Genomic DNA, 25,938 nt, shown 5'->3' with positions numbered 1-25,938 from the left:
CGCAACCGTCTCCATGAGGCTGGGCTACGGTCCCGCACACCGTTAGGCCGTCTTCCGCTCACGCCCCAACATCGTGCAGCCCGCCTCCAGTGGTGTCGCGACAGGCGTGAATGGAGGGACGAATGGAGACGTGTCGTCTTCAGCGATGAGAGTCACTTCTGCCTTAGCGCCAATGATGGTCGTATGCGTGTTTGGCGCCGTGCAGGTGAGCGCCACAATCAGGACTGCATACGACCGAGGCACACAGGGCCAACACCCGGCATCATAGTGTGGGGAGCGATCTCCTACACTGGCCGTACACCTCTGGTGATCGTCGAGGGGACACTGAATAGTGCACGGTTCATCCAAACCGTCATCGAACCCATCGTTCTACCATTCCTAGACCGGCAAGGGAACTTGCTGTTCCAACAGGACAATGCACGTCCGCATGTATCCCGTGCCACCCAAAGTGCTCTAGAAGGTGTAAGTCAACTACCCTGGCCAAGATCTCCGGATCTGTCCCCCATTGAGCATGTTTGGGACTGGATGAAGCGTCGTCTCACGCGGTCTGCACGTCCTGCTCGAACGCTGGTCCAACTGAGGCGCCAGGTGGAAATGGCATGGCAAGCCGTTCCACAGGACTACATCCAGCATCTCTACGATCGTCTCCATGGGAGAATAGCAGCGTGCATTGCTGCGAAAGGTGGATATACACTGTACTAGTGCCGAGATTGTGCATGCTCTGTTGCCTGTGTCTATGTGCCTGTGGTTCTGTCAGTGTGATCATGTGATGTATCTGACCCCAGGAATGTGTCAATAAAGTTTCTCCTTCCTGGGACAATGAATGCACGGTGTTCTTATTTTAATTTCCAGAAGTGTAGTTGTTTGCAACTTTGTCACAGAGACGTTAGTGTTACTCTTGCGCGAGTTTGGAACTGAGAGTTAGTGCCTCTTAGTCTTTACAGCGCGTCGATATTTTCAGGGAGCAAGCGAACAACTGCAGCCTTCTCATTGCCATTGCCCCTCGCAATGTAGATAACTAGATTATCTGTGACTTCTGTGTGTAATTAATCTCATCTGTCTGTAAACATGTGTTTGATATGTCGATGACACACTTAAGTGGAATTCATTCAGAATCTTTGATTGGTATACCACGAATATATCAAGTAAATCTTGCAGGATAAATCTCTCTCTTTCCAGGAAGTAACAATACTATCGCAGAGTCAGCAGACGTGTTCCATTACGTTATCTTGAAACTCACGTAGACATAGCAGGATGATTAAGTTTCTACAGACAATGTTTTTCTTGAGTGTTCTAACAATTCAGGAGTGTGTCTTGTCAGTCAATGATGCAGTGGCTTAATTATTTAATTATTTTTCCTACAACGTCTTGAGGACGAAATGAAATGGCTATGTGGTATTAATGATGAGGGAGAACAATGGAAAGTTGCACAGACCACCGTAATACACACACACACACACACACACACACACACACACACATATATATATATATATATATATATATATATATATATATATATATATATATATATATATATATATATATATAAGCACGACAATAAACGTAATCCACCGAGTTATAATACACATCTATTTCATTGACATCGATATGTAGCAGGACATATGAACAAATAATTTGTCCGTATGTTGTAAATACACCGAAATATATTACCTTTTGCCATTAAACCAGAGTGGATTTGAAAAGCATCGCTCTTGTAAGACACAGCTGGAACTTTATTCACAAGACGAACTGTGTACAGGGGCTCTAAAATTAATTCCTTATTTATAGAGTTCGAAAAAGGCTTTTGATATCATTCCTCATAAGCGGCTTCCGACCACATTGGTTTCCTATGGACTATCTACACAGTTGTGCGACTGGATTCGTGATTTCCTGCCTGAAAGGTCACAGTTCACAGTAACTGATGGGGCGTCACCTGGTGAAACGGAAGTGATGAGAGTGATTCCGCAAGTACAGTGGTGTAGACTTTCTGCTATAGCAGACAATCAGAACATTTCTCTTACATCTGCGATAGGTAGTGCTACCGTCTAAGAAACTCCTCAGAAGAGCTAAGCGAATCGCAAAATGCTGTTGAAAATTTATCTACGGGATGCAAAACGTGACAATTGACCCTAAACAATGAAATGTGTGAGGTTCTCTACGTGATTACTAAGAAGGTTTCGTCAAACTTCGAGAAATCGATAAGTAATATAAATCTGAGAGTTATCGATCTAACGAAAGTCTTAAGTGTTGCAAGCACAAAAAACGTAACTGCGACACATCAAATTTTGTGGTGAAGGTGAAACAAATGTTGGGCTATTGATACACCCTTTAGAAGATCCAAGAAATCTACTAAGGAGATTGCCAGTACTACAGTTGTTCGATCTCTTCTAGGATATTACTGAGCACTGTGTGATCATTACCTGGATATCGAAAACGCTGTAACAAGGCAGCTGATTTTTTAGTATATCGAAGTAGGGGAGAGAGTGTCGCGAATGTTTTCCTTTTTTTCCTTGAGGGTGGTGGGGGAATTGGTCATGGGGCGCGAGATGGGGATACAGTATGGAAACAAACGCTTCTTCATTGCGGCACGTTATTTTCACGACATTTCAACAGTCATCTCTCTCCTCTGAATGCAACAGTTTTTGTTGCCAACGCCGTACATAGTATGATATTACAACTGTAGAACATAAGAGAAATTAGAGCTTGCACATAAAGATTTCGGTGTTCTTTTTCCTCGAGCTTCGTACGTAATTGGAACAGTCGAGAGATTGAAACGATTTTGTGAACCCTTTACAAACACATAACTGTGAGTTACAGAATAATCGTGCATCATTGCGATGTAAATGAAGAGCATCAGTAGAACGTAATTCCTATCGTGTAGCACATATTGTTTGAGAGGCACTGAGTACATTTTGCGAGTGCTCAAACTGTGGATGACATACTACTTGCGCGTAGTTGTTTTGCAAGGTTGCCACCAAAATTGCTTGCTTTTACATTTCGCTTAGTTATCTTGGTAGAATACACGTTTCCTTAAGGTGAGATCTAAGGTGCAATTGATAGATAGTTGAAATGTATTGTGGTAGCTACGTTTATCATGAGTGTATTCCTTAACTTATTTTTCATTAAATATTTGAATGGAACGTCAAAAGCGCCTGCTCATGTTACAGCAAAAAGGCTGCTTTAGTTTATAATACAGACTTTGCTAGGGTGTGTGGATGTATGTGTGTGTATATTAAACTGGGGACCTAGAAACGACGGAGAGGCTTCATCCTGCCGTAGCCCTCAGTATCCCACCGCAACGCCGCCCCACACCGAACCCAGGGTTATTGTGCGGTTCGGCCCCCAGTGGACTCACCTTCCCCCACCGGGACCGTCTCATACCAGACCAGCGCAATCCCAAATGTTTTGCTTCATAGAGTAATTATGGTGTACCGTATGTGGAGACAGTGTTTGAGAAGCAATCGCCGACACAGTGTAACTGAGGTGGAATAAGGGTAACCAGCTCGCATTCGCCGAGGCACATAGAAAACCGCCTTAATAACCATCTACAGGCTAGCCGGCACACCGGATCTCGACACGAATCCGCCGGCCGGATGTTCGCTACACTGATTTAGATTTACGGTGATCTCATTAAATCCATTACGGCAAATGCCAGGATCAGTCATTCTTTAAAAGTTCACAGACCTCCATCCTTTCCAGTTCGAGATTCTATTTCGCATCAGTCTCGTTTTCAACGAGACATCGTACCGTAAACCACCTTCCTTTCTTTTAACCTCTATATGACTACTGAAGGCAAGTGTCGCTTGTTTAATTGATCGTCACACATGCCAGTTACCTGATGCACTGTCATTGATTCTAGTAGTAAATCGCAGAAAGTCCTCCATCAATACCTGTTTGTCTTCCCGAATGTGGTGATTAATTTATCTCAAAATGATTGCATTTGAGACGGTGCAACTTGACATTCTCGATAACACTCACTCTATATAGGGGACAAGTGTTTCGAATTCTCTTCACTGCTTTCACCCTTCCATTATACACAAACAGAACACAATGTCACAAATTTTAGGCTCCATTTTAATGTATAAACGACGGTACCCACCACGTCAAAAGTGAGAATGTTCAAGTTGTCATGGCACTAGCTACGAACAAAATAAGACCATAGTTAAATATGTTTAAAGCAACCTGCCATACAAAGTCGCCACGGAGCATGCTGAAACATAGTATTACAAGTATATCATATGCAACATTACGTAATGTTATAGTTGCTAATTCGAGTGCAGAAAAGTCCATTGGAGATCATAGGCTCTATGCCCGATGCGCCCGGATCACTTAGGCTGACGCCGGTTTGTACCAAGCAACCGCTGGCCGGTGGCGCTGAAATTGGTCTTGCCATGGTAGACGCCCATGAGCCATTTCACAGACATTTTTCCGCAAGATTTTTCTATTACTGGCCGATTAGAAAACGAACGAAACTGACTCTGAACTTTAGTCAGACTGATGCTTTTAGCAGACAGACGAAATAGGGCTTACAAGAGGAAGGAAAAGAGAGAGTTTGATATCACAGCTTTATGTTCGCACTGCATGACGTTGACTATTAGACCACGAATAGGTTATTCACAACAAACAGCTCATGTTGAAGTCAACACTTCTCGCACAGTGCTGCGTACCCTCAGACGACAAAAAACATGATGCTAATACATGTGAAAATAGGTAGTTGGTTGGAGTGAGACTAGCTTTTAATGGCTAAGGTGTGGGTTCGATTTCCGCGGCGGTTCCAGTTTTTAACAGCCACAAACATATCCCCCTCACCTCCAGTAATACCAAGTAAAGAAGGCAGGACTGTGCCGTGGTTCCAAATCAATATTAAGCATGCATTATTTTGCAACTGACTGGAACATAATTGGATTAGTTTTGGCTGTCGGAGGCGGAAGTTGCTGCTTGCGGAAACTCTGTCTCTAGTAAGCTTTCTTACAATAGTAATGTTATTTTAGTTCACGAAACAATCGTCATCTATGGTCATAGGAACTTCATTTCTTATTTTAAGTGACCATGAGATTTTGAAAATATTGGCACTGGACTTTAATTCGAGCTCAGATTCCACTTTTTCTCTGCATTTGAACCCTTCGAGATGATACAGTCCCATTATTTCGTCGATCCCCCACGATGCCAAACTCCTCTAGGTCTCTACAAACGGAGCGACCCAAACTAGTAGCCATTGGGAATTTGATAGTTGACATCTCTTCGTGTGGGTTCAACAACGACGATATGCATGGGGTTGTCAGCAGAGAACTATTCATCGCGTTATCTCCAGCCGAACATGCGCACATTGGGCTACTGGCGAAGAAACCAATATTTCCTGACTATTCTTAGATATAAGACAATCGTGAAAGGTGCCGGGTGCGAATGCCTGGCAGGCAAATATCATTTGAATCGTCGTTTCAGGTTCCAATATCACGCTATTGGTGAACATACTTAATATGTGACGTCTCTCTGTGCTTAGTTAACAACTCATATAGGTTCTGTGTTCCGCTCTCCGTCTAACACCACCACTTCAGTTCGTGGCGTTTCACACTTGCGCGTTGCAGTTTGTTACATACCTTTGGTGGTTACTTCTCAGGGGCAGCATTAGCTGCAAGGGGCTCCCCGTGCAGGGCTAAATATATCGTCATTTACTTCCAGGCTCGAACATTCGGCATTGTAAAGTGATACTGGTGAAATTTTGACACTTTATGTCTCTTTATGCCTAGTTGACTCTCGATTAGAGACGCAAGCTTTGTTTGGTTGACAGTGTCCTCAAATTCAGACCACGAAAAAACTGGTCATGTCATTTAATGGACGTGATAAGACATCTGAAGTGTCATTTATTGCAATGAGGTTTACTTTACAAGCGTTAGGGACTGTCTCATCTCTAATAACGCGTTTTCTAATATTTTTTGTATCTCGGTACTAGTTTACAGCTGGACTGACTGCCACAATGAGCAACGTTCTCTAGTGACCTCTTATAACCATTATGTATAGTCGAACGACTATATTCCACAGTGTTGCGGCGTTTAAAGGACCTGTGAGCCAGCTACGTTATGTTGGTTGCATTCAGCAGTGGGCAACTTTTTTGTTGTCAAGTGTACATCACATCTACCGATTTCCGTCTCATTTGGACAATTCTTCGAGTTACGCGTTTTTTTTTGTCTGAGAGTGTATATGATCAATTAAGACTGCGTACTTAATCCTAGTGCACTTGAAAATTAGAATGTCAGTAACAAGGTTCTTCAATACAGTACAGCATTGAAGGAAAAATGACTTACATAACTAATTCATTGTGCTTGTGAACACACGAACAAAGCAAAAATAAAGAGAATATGGATAGTTATCTTTATAGTTGTCCCACAGCAGGACGAACGTCCTCAAAACTGTGATTCTTCAATTTCTCCAGGCGTATTTTATGACGAAATAAATCTCGGGTGAACAGCCTGGTATGAGTGTGCATAGGACACAGGAATAATGAGAGCGGTGACGGCAGACCCTCCTGAACGAGAAGACCTAGGACACAACTCCCAGACGGCGGGCGAACGGACGCTGTACCTGGACCGTGCGCAGGGCGCGGACCGCACCGACTCATAGGAAGCGCCTGTGAGGGAGCTATATATACATGGCACCGGCCCACCGCCGGTCACTGCATCAGCGCATCTGATGATGGAAACGTGGTCGATTGCCGAAATATTGTGTCCTATGAACACTCATACCAGGCTGTTCACCCGAGATTTATTTCGTCCTTAAAATTGATAGAAATGAGCTCACAGATGAGAGAGAAACAGACGAGAACTGAATTAGTGAGCAAGCTATTATCGAAGTATATACTGTAAGACCAGGAGCGACGGTGCTGGTAAAAATGCCGAGAATCCACGCAAAATGTAGAGCCATTTCAGTAACTGCCTGCGTAAGCCGTATTTGGGTCATAGGAAGGCAAGAGTACACCTCCCACTGGAGGACTATGCATGCTTAAACACTGCACTGATACGAATTATACTTTCATACATAAGCTCTTTCTTTTTTTTATTATTACTACAAAATATTCAGCAACACTTGTGAAACCACCATGTGCCCATACCACATGCAGAATTAGCCACTTGAATACCAAAGTATATCGAGAGCACGAATCATCCGAGAAAACAGCAAAAACAAAAGTAACATGAATGACAGGCGCCCCTATCTAGTTTCTGCAATGGCGCTGCTGTCGATTACACAAACAGCAAATTCATTTTTATAAAATAGACCCTCCTACTTTTAACTGAGTGTTCAGTTTCCAAGAGAAAATGTACTTTGCGCTGAAACCGTTCACAAATGCACGAAATCGTTGTTAGCACGTACGTACAACGGAATTTAGGCGGAATGTCATACAAGCTTTTCTACCATTAGCCATGGGGACGATGTTTATAGATATATCAGTGCCGGACAGAACGTTACTGAGTTTCAGACATACAGCGATCATGTTCATTTAGTCTTGTGGAGCAGTATCATTTTGTAGGTAGTCATTTACGTAAAGCCCTTCTGCTATAAATGCATCAAGTAAAGAAAGCTATTCTGTTTCTTACCTTCAACCTGTGTTATAGCAGACCATCATACGACAGACATTATTCGTTTCATAATCATCTCGTGTTCTGTAAGTGGATTTCTGATAAAACAATTAAAAAATCCACATTTTTCACCATGTATTGTTCTCAAATAAATCAAATCCGGAGTGGCCGAGCGGTTCTAGGCGCTAAATTCTGGAACCGCGCGACCGCTACGGTCGCGGATTCGAATCCTGCCTCGGGCATGGATGTGTGTGATGTCCTTAGGTTAGTTAGGTTTAAGTAATTCTAAGTTCTAGGGGACTGATGACCTCAGCAGCTAAGTCCCATAGTGCTCAGAGCCATTTGAACCATTTTTGAAAACAAATTCTATCAACCACAGTGAGTTCAAATGACACAAAATGTACTACTGGAGTCCGATAAACCGTACAAGCGTTATTGCTTGAAAGTGTCAATTCTTACGAACGTCGAATTATGTTTAGATTTACGTTTTTTTTCTTCCTTCAGACATACCCGAAAGAACAGATGTCATTTGTTTTTGATCCTACAACCGTACATATATCTGATAACCCTGAAATTCCGACATTAGATGCAATCGTGCATTGAAATAAATTCACTGGCGACAAGTGAAAACCTGTGTCGGGCAAGGACTCGAATCCAGATTCCCGCAAGAAGTCGGACAAAGAGTGTATCTGCGCTCAATGTCTTTAATTGGCGTCGGACATCACACGTATACACACATCAAAAAAAGTTTTGCATCACTCCGGTTCCCAGAACTCTTGAAGACAGACGTTGACTGTGGATTTGTATCACAGACACAGTCGTTCAGAGATGTCAATGAACCCGCCCAAAGATGTAAACAACCATGCATGAGCAGCGCCTATTACATGGACGGGGTCCGACAGCCGATCAGTTCTAGTCGTTCCACCAGGAAGGAGGTACGCGGCTCGGTGTTGTCTGTAGTTCAGACATGGCTAGGGGGTCATTACTGTGGTTCGATAGCGTCCTCATTGTTACTTTGTGCCAGGAAGGGCTCTCAGCAAGGGAAGTGTCCAGGCGCCTCGGAGTGAATCAAAGTGATGTTGTTCGGGCATGGGGGAGATACAGAGAGACAAGAACTGTCGATGACATGCCTCGCTCAGCCCGCCCAAGGGCTACTACTGAAGAGGATGGCCGATACCTACGGATTATTATTCGGAGGAATCCTGACAGCAACGCCACCAAGTTGAATAATGCTATCCGTCCAGCCATACGATGTCGTGTTACGACTCAAACTGTGTGCATTAGGCTGCATGATGTGCAACTTCACTCCCGACGTCCATGGCGAGGTCCAGCTTTGCAAACACGATCACCATGCAGTGCGGTACAGATGGGTCCAACAACATGCCGAATGGACCGCTCAGGATTGGCATCATGTTCTGTTCACCGATGAGTGTCGCATATATCTTCAACCAGACAATCGTCGTGTTTGAAGGCAACCCGGTCAGGCTGAACGCCTTAGACACACTGTCCAGCGAGCGCAGCAAGGTGGAGGTTCCCTGCTGTTTCGGGGTGGCATTATGTGGGGCCGACGTACGCCGCTGGTGGTTATGGAAGGCGCCATAACGGCTGTACGATACATGGATGTCATCTTCCTACCTATAGTGCAACCATGTCGGCAGCATAATGTCGAGGCATTCGTCTTCACGGACCACAATTCGCGCCCCCATCGTGCACATCTTGTGAATGACTTCCTTTAGGATAACGATATCTCTCGACTAGAGTGGCCAGCATGTTCTCCAGGCATGAACACTATCGAACATGTCTGGGATAAACTGAAAAGTGCTGTTTGTGAACGACGTGATCCACCAACTACTCTGAGGATCTACGCCGAATCGTCGTTGAGGAGCGGACAATCTGGACTAACAAAGGCTTGATGAAGTTGTTTATTGTATGCTACGACGAATACAGGCATACATCTATGCAAGAGGACGTGCTACTGGGTGTGTACAACAATCTGGACCACCACATCTGAAGGTCTCGCTGTATGGTGGTAAAACATGCAATGTGTGGCTTTCATGAGCAATAACGAGGGCGGAAATGATGTTTATGTTGATCTCTATTCCAATTTTCTGTACAGGTTCCGGAACTCTAGGAACGGAGGCAATGGAAAACTTTTTTTGATGTGCGTAAATACATGCGCCCTGACGCCAATTAAAGAGCATTCACCAAAGATTATCTCTTCATCCGACCTCTGGCGGGAATCCGGGTTCGAGTCCTGGCTGAGCACAGGTTTTTGCTTGTCGTCATTGAATTTGTTTCAGTGCCTCATTGCGGCTATTTCAGTTTCGTCATGTTACGACTTTTGCACCACTTGTTAGCAGCAGACACAGTGGCTGCGCCAAAGACTGAGACGGCGTGGAGTTTTACAATTACTTATTGAACTTTCTTTACAATTTCTCCCTCGTCGCCGCTGCCCAGCCCTGCGGATCCTTCTGCCTGGCTGCTGCTGTGTAGATTCTCCGACAGTGCGCGGAACGCGAGCCGCTGATCGCTCTCGGGAGCCTCAGGCCACCAGTGCTGCGCTGAAGCCAGGATGCCCTGTGGCTGAGATGAACTCGTCGCCGCTCGGCGCCCCAGTACGGGCACGCCCATGGAGCTGCGTCGCCGCGAGGTCAGCTACCGACGCCTGCTGTACCGGTGGCTGGGAAGCCGTAAGTCGCGATGTCCACGAGGTCCCGTCATGGACGGACCACGATCTGTGGGGCCGGGTTGCTGTGAAGTCCATGCGTCAATCCCCGGCGGCGTCTGTGACCAAGACGGCGCTGCGGCCGGTCCTGCTGGAAGTTCTCGCTGTAGTCAGCCATGGTGCCGACTGAACGCAAGCCGACCTGCAGAGCTGAAGTTGACATCTGGCGGCGAACGGATGAATCCTGCAAGCTGGAACAGACTTCCGGAATCGGACACGGACCACATCCGTCCTCAGATTCGAACTGCTTTCTAATGGCTTCTGTCTGTTGCTGCCTGCGCTCCACTATTTATATCCGGCAGGAGGACGTTTTTTACCCTCAGTGGTAGCTTTCTGTTATTACTCCCACAGTATATTGCAGCATAACTTAGCGTGCTGGCCTCACTTGCCCTTACTCAGCACTCTGCAGGCTTCGCTCGGCGCTCGGTCTGTGTGCATCCTTGCGTCAGCCTGTTGGTAGACTGCTGCTGTCAGCAAGGCTATCTGTGCGTGCTTACTTCACAATACCTTGGTCGCCGGCTTGCCTCTGTTTTGCCATTCTCCACTGCGTGAAGCAACGCTCACTACACGTGGCCGAAACAGTCGTGTCGAATTATGTGGTTCCATGATTGTGGCCAGCATTCACATCTCTAGATCTCTTCCTCTCAGTTTCCTAAAAGAGAAAATGAACTAAGAAATGCCTACAACTCAGGCAAGAATAACTGAACGAATAGCAAACGATCGCAGGAAATACTATTGTTTTGTCGGTAATCTTGTACAAGCAGCATCGATAAATGCATCGAGGCTGAAAGTCGTTACTTCTTCCAAGCACTGGACCAATTCCGTTTTGGACAATTTAGTTAGTTAGGTAGATAGTTAGTTCCCTGTTTCATAGATTATTTTAAACAATTTTTTATCTAAATGATGTGAAACGAATCAGTTTAAGGGATAAGTACATATGGTTGCTTTCAGTATCAACGAACATAATATTTTTCCAGTTCTACAGATGCAAATTCACTGAAAAATTACTTTTTATGGGATACTTGTTTTTTTAAAAAATCACCAGGGGAATAGGAGTTGACCAGAGGAAATACTGTAGTTTAGATTTAAAATTTATTTTATTGCCTGCTAGGCGTTTTATATTCTTGGGCAAATAATCAAAAATTCATGCTGAAGCATATTGAAGTCCTTTTTTAGCCACTGTCAGCTTCCAAAATGGGAAATAGTGGCTATTTTTCTTATATGGACGCTACTACTCTCCTCAAATTTTTATGGCAAATTTGATTATCAAAAGTATATACATTACCTGACAAAAAAGTAAAGCACCCTGAAGACATGGCTGGATGTAGATGTAACTTCGTTCACGTACACACCATCGCTGGGTATGTAAATGACTCAGACTGCAATTTTCTGTGAGCGATAGAATGGCCAGCAGAGTGCATTAGTGTTGTTGCTGTTTATTGCTGGTATACAGTGTGTCCCAGTAGGAATGATCACTATTAAAGTGTTTGTCAGGAACGATATTTCGAAGCCAAAACGTTGGCTCCGACGTCGACCAGTAGAGTGGTACCATTCAGGTATACAGGCCCTCCCAATAAGGCGCCGTAAGGCCGTCGCATTGAACGGAAATTATGATGAATAAAGGGTGTTGTACCCAATAGAATGGGGAGTAATATGGTGTACTGGAATCCTGAATAAAACCAACCTGCTTATGGAAAAATATGTGGTGTATTACTTAGTGAACCCCCCTAATACAATAGCAGAGGTTCTATGGCGCCTAATCCTGTAGACGTAGGCGTAGACCAAAGGCTTCATTCGGCCTGGTAGGTGAGGTAAGACAGTTCAGCTGAATGAGTTTTGGCCGACATGAGTCCAGTTCCGATGCTGTTCCGTTACACACACGTACCCTACCACTCTGGTTCACATAAGGGAAATATCTACTTACCAGTATTCTACTTTCTGAACATAATTCTCTCACGATATCGTTCTGTTGTGTTAGATCCAAAGTTGTTAAATAATGTTCCAATGAAGAAATATTTTGTAATGGCCATACTATTATTCAATAGAACACAAAGCTAAATGGGTATTTCATAATAATAAGTACATTCATTAGAGTTTTGCAACTAGCAGTAAATAAGTGACACGTCCATGGTTTTTTTTCAGCAGCCACTAATTTATCCTGTTTGTTAATTGTTGTATTGACAAATACGTTGCTCATTGTATACAGATCACTCAGACTGAAGAAGCTAACCTTCACTGAAACGCCAATCTCGTTTCTCGATAGAAAATATGTGAATCAGTACCTTAAAGCGTTAGTTGATGGGCAACTATGCAAGTTAAGAGTTAAAATTCTCTTCCTTCAAGTACAAAGTTTTACGAAGCGAACACTAGAGGTTGTCTCTTCTCAGTTTCGTGTTTGGAATTGGTGTCTTAATTCGTTTTCATTCTTCTATACAGAAAAAGCATAATATGTTTGTCATTTGTTAGTGCGTATGTTCACCGATAAAAATTAGAAATAAACTCTCTGAAACTACGTGTAAGATTCTACAGTCGGCGTGTACCACATTGGACAATAAACACCCAAATGTACACTTTGTGATTAAAAGTGCCCTGACACCCCCAAAAACATACGTTTTTCATATTAAGTGCATTGTGCTTGCACCTACTGCCAGGTACTCCATATCAGCGACCTCAGTAGTCATTAGACATCGTGAGAGAGCAGAATGGGGTGCTCCGCGGAACTCACAGACTTTGAACGTGGTCAGGTGACTGGGTGTCTCGTGTGTCATATGTCTGTACGCAAGATTTCCACACTCCTACACGTCTCTAGGTCCACTGCTTACGATGTGATGGCGAAATTGAAACTTGAAGGGACACGTACAGCACAAAAGCGTACAGGCTGACGTCATCTGTTGACTGACCGACGCAGCCGACAGTTGAAGAGGGGCGTAATCTGCAAGAGGCAGACATCTTTCAGATCATCACACAGGATTTCCAAACTGCATCAGGATCCACTGCAAGTACTATGACAGGAGGAGGTGAGAAAACGTGTTTCGCGTGGCATTATCATAGCACAGGCCTACATTGATGTTTTAAACATCTTGCTTCCCATTGTTGGAGAGCAATTCAGGGATGGCGATTGCATCTTTCAACACCATCGAGCACCTTTTACACGACAATAACATCCCTGTAATGGACTGGCCTGCACAGAGTCCTGACATGAATCTTATTGAACACCGTTGGGATGCTTTCGAACGCCGACTTCGTGCCGGGCGTCACCGACCGACATCAGTACCTCTCCTCAGTGCAGCACTCCGTGAAGAATGGGCTGCCATTCCCTAAGAAACCTTCCAGCATCTGGTTGAACGTATGCCTGCGAGAGTGCATGCTGTCATCTAGCCTAAGGGTGGGCCAACACTATACTGAATTCCAGCATTACCGATGGAGGGCGCCACGAACTTTTAAGTCATTTTCAGTCAGGTATCCGGATACTTTTGATCACATAGTGTATAATACAGTCTTAATATAAGGATAAGAAAGTTTAAACTTTAAGTTATATTGTATGGATGTATTACAAAAAATATTGTACAGTTGATGGATGACATTCACTTCAAGGAAAGTCAGTGATAATATTTTTAAACAACGTTCCGAGATTGTTTTTACACGTCGAAAAAATGGCAATATAACCCACGATTTGTGCAGACGTATAATATAAGCTTCCTTTTCGCCGTCTTTCTCAGCGATGGATCACTGTGAGAAGTTCAAACATTATCCGTAGAGGACAAAACATTATTGTCAGGCTCTCGAGTTATCAGAATACCACGTCGGTTTAATCTTGCATTTACGTTAGCCACAGAGAACTTCCTCTGTATCCTCCGAAATTTAGTTTATTGTCAGAGTGAGTACGTTGCACCCGTTGTACCATCTCCAGGCCTCTGGCGTCGGTCGAGAGAATCACTGTTGTTTTAAGTTGTATTTTTCGTCAGACCACGTTGTTGTCAGGATCTGGCACGCACCTTTAAAAAAAGAAATAAAATGTCAAAAGTTTTGTAACATCTGACACATAAAAATTTCGTTCGAAAAAGAAATACAGGTATTTACTCAAAGTACATATACATGAAATTTAGCTCTAAATATGGTGATACTATGAATTGCCATTGTGGCTCCTTGTGGCAGACTGTTAACTTTAGTATTATTAGTGAAAACAGGGTACAATGTTTAAAGAATAACTTAAGGTGAGATGAAGATATATAAAGAAATGCTAAACTGAAATTTAATGTATTCCATAATAAATTTGTGTCATGATTTGATAGTAGGTTTCCTAAAAAAAATATCCAGAAAGTCCATCAACAAAAAAGCAACTGAGCCAGACTAAAATTTCACATAGTACAAAAAACGCTCTACTATTTTATAGGAACTCCTTAAAATGCCGAGAAATATGTACATCTTGACAGAAATTAATAACGGAAATAATAAGATTAAAACTTTAGGGGATATTGTGAAATGGGAGAGAAGACAAAGTCAGTGAAGAAGATACCACAACGATTTAACTAGATGACAATGTTGTGACTGATAATTCGCAATCTGTAAGTCTCTTTAACAACTACTTCCTAAATTTAGCAGCAAAAATAGAATTAAATGGTTCAGAATGTATTCTTGTAGGTAGGAGAAACCACCACTATGAGTAATCATGTTGTGTGTCACTAAACCGCTTCAGTCATATTTAGTCCTTTAGTATTAGAGCACTGCAGATTTCATGGCACTAAAAGCCACATCTTCAGGTGAACATCTGTATAACAATAAATCAAGAAGTAATAACAGCTCTGAAACATCCAGTTATTTGATAATTTTCTAAAATTATTTAGAGATTTGAAATTTTTTTAAAAAGCTATAGGAAACTTTTGCATGAGAATGTGTCACATGGTATAATTTGTTTACGACCTATCCACCATAATGGATTGGGAACCGGTTGTTTTATTCCTTGACATGTCGCCTTTTAGCAGTGTTTTCTTCTGACGGACAGTGATTGTTAGGTACAAAGTTCCGAGCTTTTTAGCTCCAAAGTTTTAGTTATGTGAGTACAAATATTTTAATAATCTCATATAAAAGTTTCTAACAGTTTTTTTAATTTTTAAAATCTTAAAATAATTTTAGAAAATTATCACTTCATTGGACGTCTCAGGGTTGTTACTATATCTGAATTTATCGTGATATAGATGTTCACCTGAAGATGTGGCATTTAGTGCCACGGAACCAGTAATGATCTAAAAATAAAGGACTAAATATAGTTGAAGTGTTTCTTAATGCCCAATATGATTAACGGTTCAGTTGAAGAAGCAGGAGAAAAAATTAAAAATATCATTCCACAACACTTAACACCAACATCAGTCACTGAAATTGATAGAATTATGACGATTGTAAAAAATCTAAAGCTCAAATGCGACGGAATTTCAAACAAATTTTGAAAAGTGATTCTAATTTAATAAGTAACGTCCTTAGTGACATCTGTAATGCATCACTAGTACAGGGAATTTTTCGAGACAGATTAAAATATGCAGTTTTTAAAACTCTTTGAAAAGAAAGGTGACAAGGAAGATAAATAATTACCGTCCAATTCCCTTATGACGTACAATAGATTCACATTTAAGTAGAAACTATTTACTTAGCTCATCGCAGTTTGGATTCCAGAAGTTTTGTGTGACCGCTAATGCTATTTGTACAGGTACACACCAATTATTGCAAGTCTAGAATTATAAAATACTCGTATCACCAGGTAGCCTTTTTTTTTTCAAGGCTTTGATTACGTAGATCGTATTACTTTCTTAGAAAAACTTAAGTTTTAGGGAACTGAACTCTTTACATACTCGTACAGCTGGTTTGAATCATACCTAACAAACAGGATGCCAAACGTTGTGCTGAGTAGTTCGAACGATGTTGAAAGAAGAGAAAATTTTAGTGGCTAGTGAGAAATGACGAACTAGTGAAACAGGATTCAATTTTGGGCCACTCCTATTCTTCATAGAGTGCCTCTGCAAAACTTAAGGACGAGACACATAAAGTAAAACAACATATTAGCAACTCGACGAAAATGAAAGAAAGTAAGGGAGCATGTTGCTAGAGGTCTCCCAGCCGCGTACAAAAAACTGAATATCATTTGTGTGAGGTCCGGAAGAACAGACATCGCACATATAACAGTAATACCCAAGTCTAGACGGTGTTTCATCATATATCCAGTGCGCAATTATCCAATCATGTAAGGTGCTGCGGGTAATAAGGAAAATGGATCTGGGAGGGGGATTTGGGTTGGAAGTGAGGCGTTCTCAGATGGGCAAAGCGATTAGGGTGACTGCTGGCGTAGAATGGGAAATCTGGATTCGAATCCCGGTCTGGCTCAACTATTCAGTTGTCACTACTGAATTATTTCAATGTCTTCATTCAGATGATGTCGGCTTTCCTCTTTCATAATGTAATGACGTTTTAATCCCCTGAAGATGTCAAAATCAAGTAAGTATAAAGAAAGAAGTATATAAGCAATGTAGAGAGTGAGAATAAAAGGCCACAAATCAGTATAATCTAAAAGTCAAGAGCTTCACTGATAATTGAATACCCGCCAAGATAGACGTCCCATCTGATGCACATATGAGAAAGAAACTGTTCATAGTACGAGTACGTCCAGGGACGTGAAACTTCAAACACAGATCTAGCCCATCGGAAGGCAGGAAGGACAACCTACAATTTGATGCCTAAGCCTTACAATTTACTGACCTTTAAGGATAGTGAACATACAGTAAAGTTCTGCCACCGCGCTGGCGTAAACAATTTTTGTGCAGGTTACTGCAACACGAGCTTTTGCCGTCATGTATTCCTCATCAGCTGCTAAGTTTTGTTATGGGTTCGCATCAGCATTAATGTTAAGTTGAATAGCGTTGTTATGCATCTCAAACGAACAAATTTGTTTTTCAGATGCCGATTCTAAAAAGGGTAAATAACATTTATAAATCATTAAATGTACTTTAAAACTACTAACCAATAATCGACTATTTTAACGTAACCAACAGGAAGATCATAGCTTTAATTTAACTAGCACTCAACCGCGTTCAAGGACGACACTGTTTAACCAGATCATTACGACCACTGACTTAAATCCTTCCAGGCGATGTCAGCGTCAGCTGGTGAGGAATGACTGCCAGTCAGACACACGCACTGTGCATGTAGTACCAGTGAACATGCCGCCCTCGTGTAGAACGGGGAAGGTGCACGATCTATTTGAAGTTGTCCGAGGGCAGCTTGGGATACACCGGAGACTCTGCACGAGCATTTCGGGTGTTGCAGAAGTGTATTCAAAGCGCATCGAAACCAAGATGAAACCATGTATAGACAGGGGGGGGGGGGGGGGGGGCTTCCATCCCTTATTACAGATCTCGGACGTCAGAGGCCGAGCAGACTGGTAAAACAAGGACAGGAAGTCAACTGTGGCGGAGGTAGGGTACAAGTGTGTCTGAACACACAGTGCTCCAAACACTCCTAATGAAGGGCCTCCGCGGCCGACGACGCATGCATGTGCCAATTTTAACTCCACGAGATCGGCAACTATGACTGAAATCGACACGTGACCATCGGCACTGGACGTTGAATAGTAGGAGTAGATGAATCTTGATATCTTTTTCATCTGCCGATTGGAGGGCGCGAATCCGTTGTCTGGGAACAGCTCTTTGACACTTGGACTGCGGGACGGAAACAAGCTAGCGGCAGCTCCATTGTGGTCTGAGGAACATTCAGGTGAGCATTCAGTGGAGCTCGTGCAAGTCACCATGACAGCCAAGGAGCATCGTACACTGGTTGCAGACCACGTACACACCTTCATGGCGATCATTCTTCCCGCCAGCAGTGGCATTTTTCAGCGCGCCATGCCACGAGGCCAGGAGTGTGATGGAGCGGTTCGAGGAACGACCCGTCGCCGCTGTTATCTATGCCAAAGGTAGACATAACGGCTATTAGGTAGGTGGTCATAATTTTCTGGCTGATCAGGGTGTAGGCCTAATTGTTACATCATGGCGAATGTAGAATCTACTAAAACTAAAGTACATACTCCTAAGCGTTAACATTTTCATGAAAATGCTGTATAGAAGTAATTATTCCTAGATTAGCCTGGAAATTTACATTGAACCACTCTCCAAAATGATGACAACAACGAAAACAACCGCACCCAAATATTTTAAGGTGGTTTTTGAGAAAAATATGTTCACCGTAATGTTAATACTTAGACAGCAAATGTTAACTCTTTACCGATACACATAATTTTAGCCCTAAGCTTAGAGAATAGTACAAAACGCATTAGAAGCGTCTGAATGTGGTACGAGCTAGACCGTTTCCAGAGCTACATGTGAATTTTAAATTGTGGAAAACATGAGTACGTTTGAAAAAATAATGGAAAAGTTAGGTGACTAACAACAGAAGGGATCTTCAACTCTGCACAGGCGTGTACGTTGCGTTGAAAGTTACTGAGTCATTACACCTGTGTGTCGAACCGCGTCTCGAGTCAGGGACCTTGGCTCAGGTATTGCCGACTAAACTATCTGGACCGTTCACAAAGTTTCTCTCCTACTTCCTAATCTCAAATGATTCCCCCCAAAAAGCAAGGATCATCCGTCAAGTTCTGGTCCGACACATGTTTTAAATGAAATATTTACCAGCGAAAAAATACTCATATGGGAGCACAAAATAGGCTAATTCGCTTTTTGTTTAGAAGATGATAGTGATGATGATATTTGGTTTGTGGGGCAACTGCACGGTCATCAGCGTCTGTAAAAAGTCCCAATCTTTACACTGTTCAATCTAGCCTCTTTCACGAATGATGAAATGACGAGGGCAACAGAAAACCAGTCCCCGGGCAAAGAAAATCCCCAACCCGGCTGGGAATCGAGCCCGGGACCCCTAAACAGAGGCAGCAACGCTAACACTTAGACCACGTGCTGCGGACTCTGTTTAGAAGACTCTCAGTAAAACATGGGGTACCAGATGCCTCATTCTGTCTTCCTCAGCGCCTTTAAAAATTTTCCCAAACATTTTTAAAGCTGTTACGGAAGGTAGAAAGATGCAGCTGGTACCCCAGTTTTCAGTCAGAGTCTTTTAAACAGGAATCATATTCTCCTTTTTTGCCCTCTTATAGGAGCTTTTTCCTCGCTGGTTCCCTCCTTTTCCCTGCCGCAGCAGGGTATACCACTCATATGAAAAGAACACTATGTGCCAGTAAAATTCTGATAGTTTACTTATGTGAAATTGAAACAAAGAAAAACTAATTTTACATCTCAGACCAGATTTTACGTGCACACAAATTTTGCATGTGCCTCAGTTCTACAACGCAGGGTTCCCAGATGATCGTACAGACACTTTATAGCAAAGGCAGTCAAACTTTTCTTACCTACCGCCCACTTTTACAACTCTTAGCAGTAATATTTTCTAATCGTGCACCAGTTCCAGTGTAACGGTGATTGGTAGAGTAGGGGAATACGTTTATATCATAAAATCTATATTGGTTAAAAACAGTCTTGGTTGCAATTTTAGTTTTTTTAAAATTTTTCAACGACGCGTTTCGCCTTACTTAGCCAGCTTCAGGTCATCTATTGAAAGAGCAAATATCTTCCTTTGGTATTTCTTAAGAATCCCTTAGTCAGAGTAGCCAAAGGGCATCGTCGAATATATCAGGCCACCACTGCCTTCGTTAAACTTGGTAAAAACTAGCAAAAAGCGAAACGCGTTGTTGAAAAATAAAAAAAAACTAAAATTTCAACCAAGACTGTTTTTAGCCAATACTGTTAAGCACTTGTTTGCTGTTATGCCAATATGGACTGGAAGAATTTCCATAAAATCTGTAATGCAGAGCTACAGAAACTTAAAGCATATAACGATACTTACTTGCCAGCTTTATATCTAAATCTGATGACAACCTAATGAAAATGTTTTCAAAACACAACGGCCTACCGCTTACCATGATAGCTAGAACGCCCGCTAGCGAGCGGTAGGGACGAGGTTGACTAACACTGTTTTAGAGCACATTTCTTCATGATATGTCACTTTACAAACCATGTTATCGCACTACACAGGATTGTAATTGTGCATTTCACGTGTACAGGTAGGGTAAAATTGAACCTCTGCATCTCAGAAATGGACTACAGGAATCAAGAGAATTTTCAAATTTGCTCGAGATAGAGATCTTAGGAATACATCGTGAAAAGTACACCCATTTGCTGAGCACTGCTGTCCTGGAATATGCGGCTCGGTTTTGGTACCGAAAAAAACATTTTATGAGGCGTTTCTCGAAAACGGATAAAGGTTTCTGAAAGCGGGAAGAGGGCACTCCTAGATAAACACCTAGAGAATACAATGTTAAAATTTGAACAATTTGCTGCTGTTATTTATTATCTAGATTTCGCCTCTCACCGGACGTAACGTGCGTATTTTACGTGCTCATATAAGGTAATTTTGAACTTATGGATGTCGAAAACGAATATAGATACCAATAAAGTTATCAACATTATTGTACATAGGGGCCGGCCTGTGTGGCCGAGCGGGTCTAGGCGCTTCTGTCTGGAACCGCACGACTTCTACGGTCGCAGGTTCGAGTCCTGTCTCAGGCATGGAAGTGTGCGATATCCTAATGTTAGTTAGGTTTAAGTAGTTCTGTTCTAATGGACTGATGACCTCAGATGTTAAGTTCCATAGTGCTCAGAGCCATTTGAACCATTTCTACATAGTGATCTTAGGAATATACCGTAAAAATTTCAGCCACGTGCTGTGCGTAGCCGTCTTGCTATCCGCGGCTCTGATTTGGTATGTAAAAACGACGAAAGGACCCGTTTTTGGGGTTTTATTAGGAAACACCCATGAAATAATGGTGCCCCCATAAACCCACTAAGGTCTGCGTTAGACCACACAAAATGCAAAAAAAGAACCAACCGATTTGCCTAAGAAGGAGGAAGGGCGTAAAACTGGAAATTTGTGGTAAGTTCCTATGGGACCAAACTGCTAAGGTGATCTGTCCGTAGGCTTACGCACTACTTAATGTATCTTAAAGTAACTTAGGCTGAGCACAACACACACACCCCTTGCCCGATGGAGGATTCGAACCTCCGACATGGAAGTGTGTAATATTCATACTTTGACTCTGTACTGTAGGATAGAGACACTAAGATGCTGCTTCTGTTCGGTATGCATTTGGTTCCTAGTCCAAGACTATCCAAAAACACTTTACCTCACCTTTCTATCACCAACAGAAACCGAAGTACAAATCCCGGAAGAATCTCATTTTTATGCGCGGCGTTTTGGATCATACTGATAACGAATGCTGTCGCATGCGTAGAAATTCTGGAAACAACCCCTACGTTCTAATGAAGCCGTTGCCATTTCCTAGAGATGTCTTTTCTTCCACGAACGTCAGTTAGCAAGGTAGACAGGAGAGCTCCTTTAACGTAATACAGACGAACTAGAAGCGTTACGAGAAAAGGGTGTTGTTGTGTTTAGATTGCGAATGATGTTGGCCATGAAGGCAAGGAACAGGGTCCGAATGCCACTTCCCGATACCGTTTTAAGCCGTCAGGAAATTTCGGGACTGCTTAGTGTTTAAAAACTTATGCTTAAGCGTATTTCCAGCACACAGCAATGTTATCTCTCACGGGGAGCACTTTCGTAAACGTTTTTGGTGAGCCACGCACGGAAGACGGGCGGAAACCGCCACCACGCGGTCGCCGCCGCAGCCGGATGGAGTTGCGGTCGCCGCATCCGCCACACAGCTCGCTACTCGCTCCTGCTCCTGACAGATGAGCACAACAGCTGTTTGCAGCACAGATTATCATTTTACTCACGAATGTCTTCTCTCATTAGGTCTCTTTACGACCGGTATCCATTCTGTAACAAATACAGGTTTACGCTAAGAGGCAGAGCAACCTGTAATGATTCACTCTGCTACTCAGCCAGCAGAAACGCATTTCTGAGACGCAAACGTTCTGATCCACTGTCGACTCTGATAAAAGAATCGCTCTCTAAGCATAAAATTGAAACATCTTCCCAGAACTCTGAGTTCCTACCTTTCTGACAAATTGTACGCTACATTTATAGTTCTATGGAAACAAAATTAGCCAAATTGGGCACTTAGTAAATTAAACTGCATTGTTTGCTTTTTTTTTGTAGACTTGATAAATTTTACATTATGCTACTTTCGTGACAAATGTAGACTACTGGCCATTAAAATTGCTACACCACGAAGATGACGCGCTACAGACGCGAAATTTAACCGACAGGAAGAGGAAGCTGTGGTATGATAATGATTAGCTTCTCAGAGCATTCACACAAGGTTGGCGCCGGTAGCGCCAACAACGTGCTGACACGAGGAAAGTTTCCAACCGATTTCTCATACACAGACAGCAGTTGCCGGCGTTGCCTGGTGAAATGTTGTGATGCCTCGTGCAAAGGAGGGGAAATGCGTACCATCACGTTTCCGACTTTGATAAAGGTCGGATTGTAGCCTATCCCGATTTCGGTTTATCGTATCGCGACATTGCTGGTCGCGTTGGTCAAGATCCAATGACTGTTAGCAGAATATGGAATCGGTGGCTTCAGGAGGGTAATACGGAACGCCGTGCTGGATCCCAAAGGCCTCGTATCACAAGCAGTCGAGATGACAGGCATCTTATCCGCATGGTTGTAACGGATCGTGCAGCCACGTGTCGATCCCTGAGGCAACAGATGGGTCGTTTGCAAGACAACAACAATCTGCACGAACTGTTCGACAACTTTTGCAGCAGCTTGGACTATAAGCTCGGAGACCATGGTTGCGGTTATCCTTGACGCTGCATCACACACAGGAGCGCCAGCGATGGTGTACTCAACGACGAACCTGGGTGCACGAATGGGAAAACATCATTTTTTCGGATGAATCCAGGATCTGTTTACAGCATCGTGATGGTCGCATCCGTGTTTGGCGACATCGCGGTGAACGCACATTGGAAGCGTGTATTCGTCATCGCCATACTGGCGTATCACCCGGCGTGATGGTATGGGGTGCCATTGGTTACACGTCTCGGTCACCTCTTGTTCGCATTGACGACATTTTGGAGAGTGGACGTTACATTTCAGATGTGTTACGACCCATGGCTGTACCCTTCATTCGATCCCTGCGAAACCCTGCATTTCAGCAGGATAATGCATGTTGCACGTCCTGTACGGGCCTTTCTGGATACAGAAAATGTTCGACTGCTGCCCTGGCTAGCACATTCTCCAGTTCTTTCACCAATTGGAAACGTCTGGTAAATGGTGGACGAGCAACTGGCTTCTTCACAATAGGCCAGTCACTACTCTTGATGAACTGTGGTATAGTGTTGAAGCTGCATGGGCGGCTGTACCTGTACACGCCATCCATGCTCTGTTTGACTCAATGCCCAGTCGTATCAAGGCCGTTATTACGGCCAGAGGTGGTTGTTCAGGGTACTGATTTATCAGGATCTATGCATCGAAATTGCGTGAAAATGTAATCACATGTCAGTTCTAGTATAATATATTAGTGCAATGAATAACCGTTTATCATCTGCATTTCTTCTTGGTGTAGCAATTTTAATGGTCAGTAGTGTAATTAATTTCAACAATTTTCCTTTTTATTTTGTAACAGGTCACTTGTTGTCTCCCTGTTCAATTATTGACCCTATTCTTAGCTGTGTAGCTCATTAGTTCGTTCGTTGTTTTTCTATCGGAAGAAAGCTGTCAAGAATGAATTTGCTATCTCTTATTTCTCGTCGCCGTTTTGTATACGGGTTGGTCAAAGTTTCCGTCTGAACGCGTTGCTACAGTGTACACAAAACGTAGCGGGACCCCGATGAGGGTATATAAGCACTGACATGCAAGAAGGGAGCGGTGTGACTTTCGTGTCTAACCGACGTGCATGCGGCAAATACGGAAACGTAAACTATGGCGACATTGTTATGAAATGCGTCCAAACAGGGATAACGTTTTGTTACTCTTTTCTAGTTTGCGGGAGGACAAACACCGGTAGACATAAATCGGAAAATGAAGATCTGTGTGGGGTAGCACATCTGTCGAAAACCACCGTTGTAGAATAGTGCACAACGTTCCGTTCTCGTCGTGATTCGACACAAGACACACGTCCGTATATCGCAAACGGCGTAACGCAGAAGTTACGCCAACTCAAATGGGAGTCACTCGAGCACCAGCCTTCTAGACCTGCTCGCTCCTCAGGCGATTATTAACGCCTCCGGCCTCTTAAAAAAGGCCTTCAAGGGTAGACGATTCCTGTCGGACGAGGTTGTGGAGCAGGTAGTTACGGACCTCTTCACGCAGCAGGACACTGAGTTTTACCAGACGGGTATCTTCATCCTGGTGCGTCGGCTGGATGATTGCCTGAATGGTCACGCCTGTTTTGGTTGATTGGTATACAGATTATGGACTGTAAGACCTTCGAACAGAAGCTTTTTGATTGTCCCTTATACTATTAGTGCTTCATTTCGCTACTCTAGAGACCCGCATACTTGATATGAAACACTGAACAAGTTTAAGTTATGTTTCCCTAATACACTTTCCTAGTGTACATTCTCACATACCCATTGTCACGAAATTGATAACTAATAAATCATTGAACTTACTAGGTTTTTCCGTTAGCTTTACTCCCGCTATCTCGATTTCTTTCTGTTTAAAGCGAGACCCAGTCATTGGTAAAGAGACTAATAAATGGCTATGATAAGTAACACATTAAATGCTTTATCAGCCCATTTTATGTTTTAAACAATCCTAACCGTCCCTAGGGTTGCAAATAAGACCTGTTGTCTATGTTGATGTTGATTCTGCAGTTATTAAAAGAATTTACAAAAAACGTGTTAGTAAACTCATCCATGACGTTCCCGCATGTTTCTTAATGTCATGTACCGTCCCTCCACTAGACGGTCATCAACACGGCCTGGCAAAGAAAGTGAAGCATCTGGAAGGGAAGTGGTAAACGAAACGAAAATTAAGGGGTTTCGAAAGTATGTGATGTTCTTTCACTAATTAAAAATCGGGGTTAAATTTATAAAGAAGTTGGCAATAACGAGGCCACTTATCTGTATAGCGTGGCGCGGCCTCTGGTCTGTATGCATGCATTGATTCTATTCGGAATGAGGCTATGAAGCCGTCGTATTCTTTACTGTGTCAAGCTGACCGAGATCTGTTGTAGCTCTCCCTTGGTATATTCTGGATACTGGCACTGGGACGGAGTTTACGTCCGAGCTGGCTCCACACATTTTCTGTCGGAAACATATGTGGAGATAAGTATCACGCAGAAAGTTCATAGACACACGTAGCATCTGTGGACTAGCATTGTCTTGTTGCAAAATGAAACCACATGGCTGTCGCATGCAGTACTGTTTCGATGTTTTACAACACAATTGGCTTATCATTTGCCCCCACCCCCATCCCCCACTCCTTTCTTCCGTCGTACACTTTCATCAGTGTCAGTTTTTGCTACTAATTGTATGCAAATCTTGCACTAGGGCGCCCATATCAGTTTGGAGTACAAATTGGTCGCTACTAATTGTGTTATTTCCTGTGTATATAATGAAGAGCCAAAGAAACTGATATACCTGCCTAATACAGTGTAGGGGACACGCGAGCACGCAAAAA

The 25,938-nt window shown here is 43.0% G+C and overlaps 1 protein-coding gene across 1 annotated transcript in view; it reads right to left on the bottom strand.

Moving 5' to 3' along the window:
- Positions 1 to 12,298: 12,298 nt before the first annotated feature.
- LOC126336139 (uncharacterized) overlaps positions 12,299 to 25,938 on the bottom strand; it is a 132,776-nt gene continuing 119,136 nt past the window's right edge. Inside the window, exon 7 of the mRNA XM_049999630.1 lies at positions 12,299 to 14,294. Coding sequence (XP_049855587.1) covers positions 14,261 to 14,294 — 34 coding nt within the window. The 3' untranslated portion in view covers positions 12,299 to 14,260. The remainder of the gene's footprint in view (positions 14,295 to 25,938) is intronic.

Source organism: Schistocerca gregaria, chromosome 2 (assembly GCF_023897955.1).
Source record: "Schistocerca gregaria isolate iqSchGreg1 chromosome 2, iqSchGreg1.2, whole genome shotgun sequence".
In the NCBI taxonomy this organism is placed as follows: Eukaryota; Metazoa; Arthropoda; class Insecta; order Orthoptera; family Acrididae; genus Schistocerca; species Schistocerca gregaria.
Note: the sequence above shows the minus strand (reverse complement) of the source record. Positions and strands in the feature narration are given on the sequence as shown.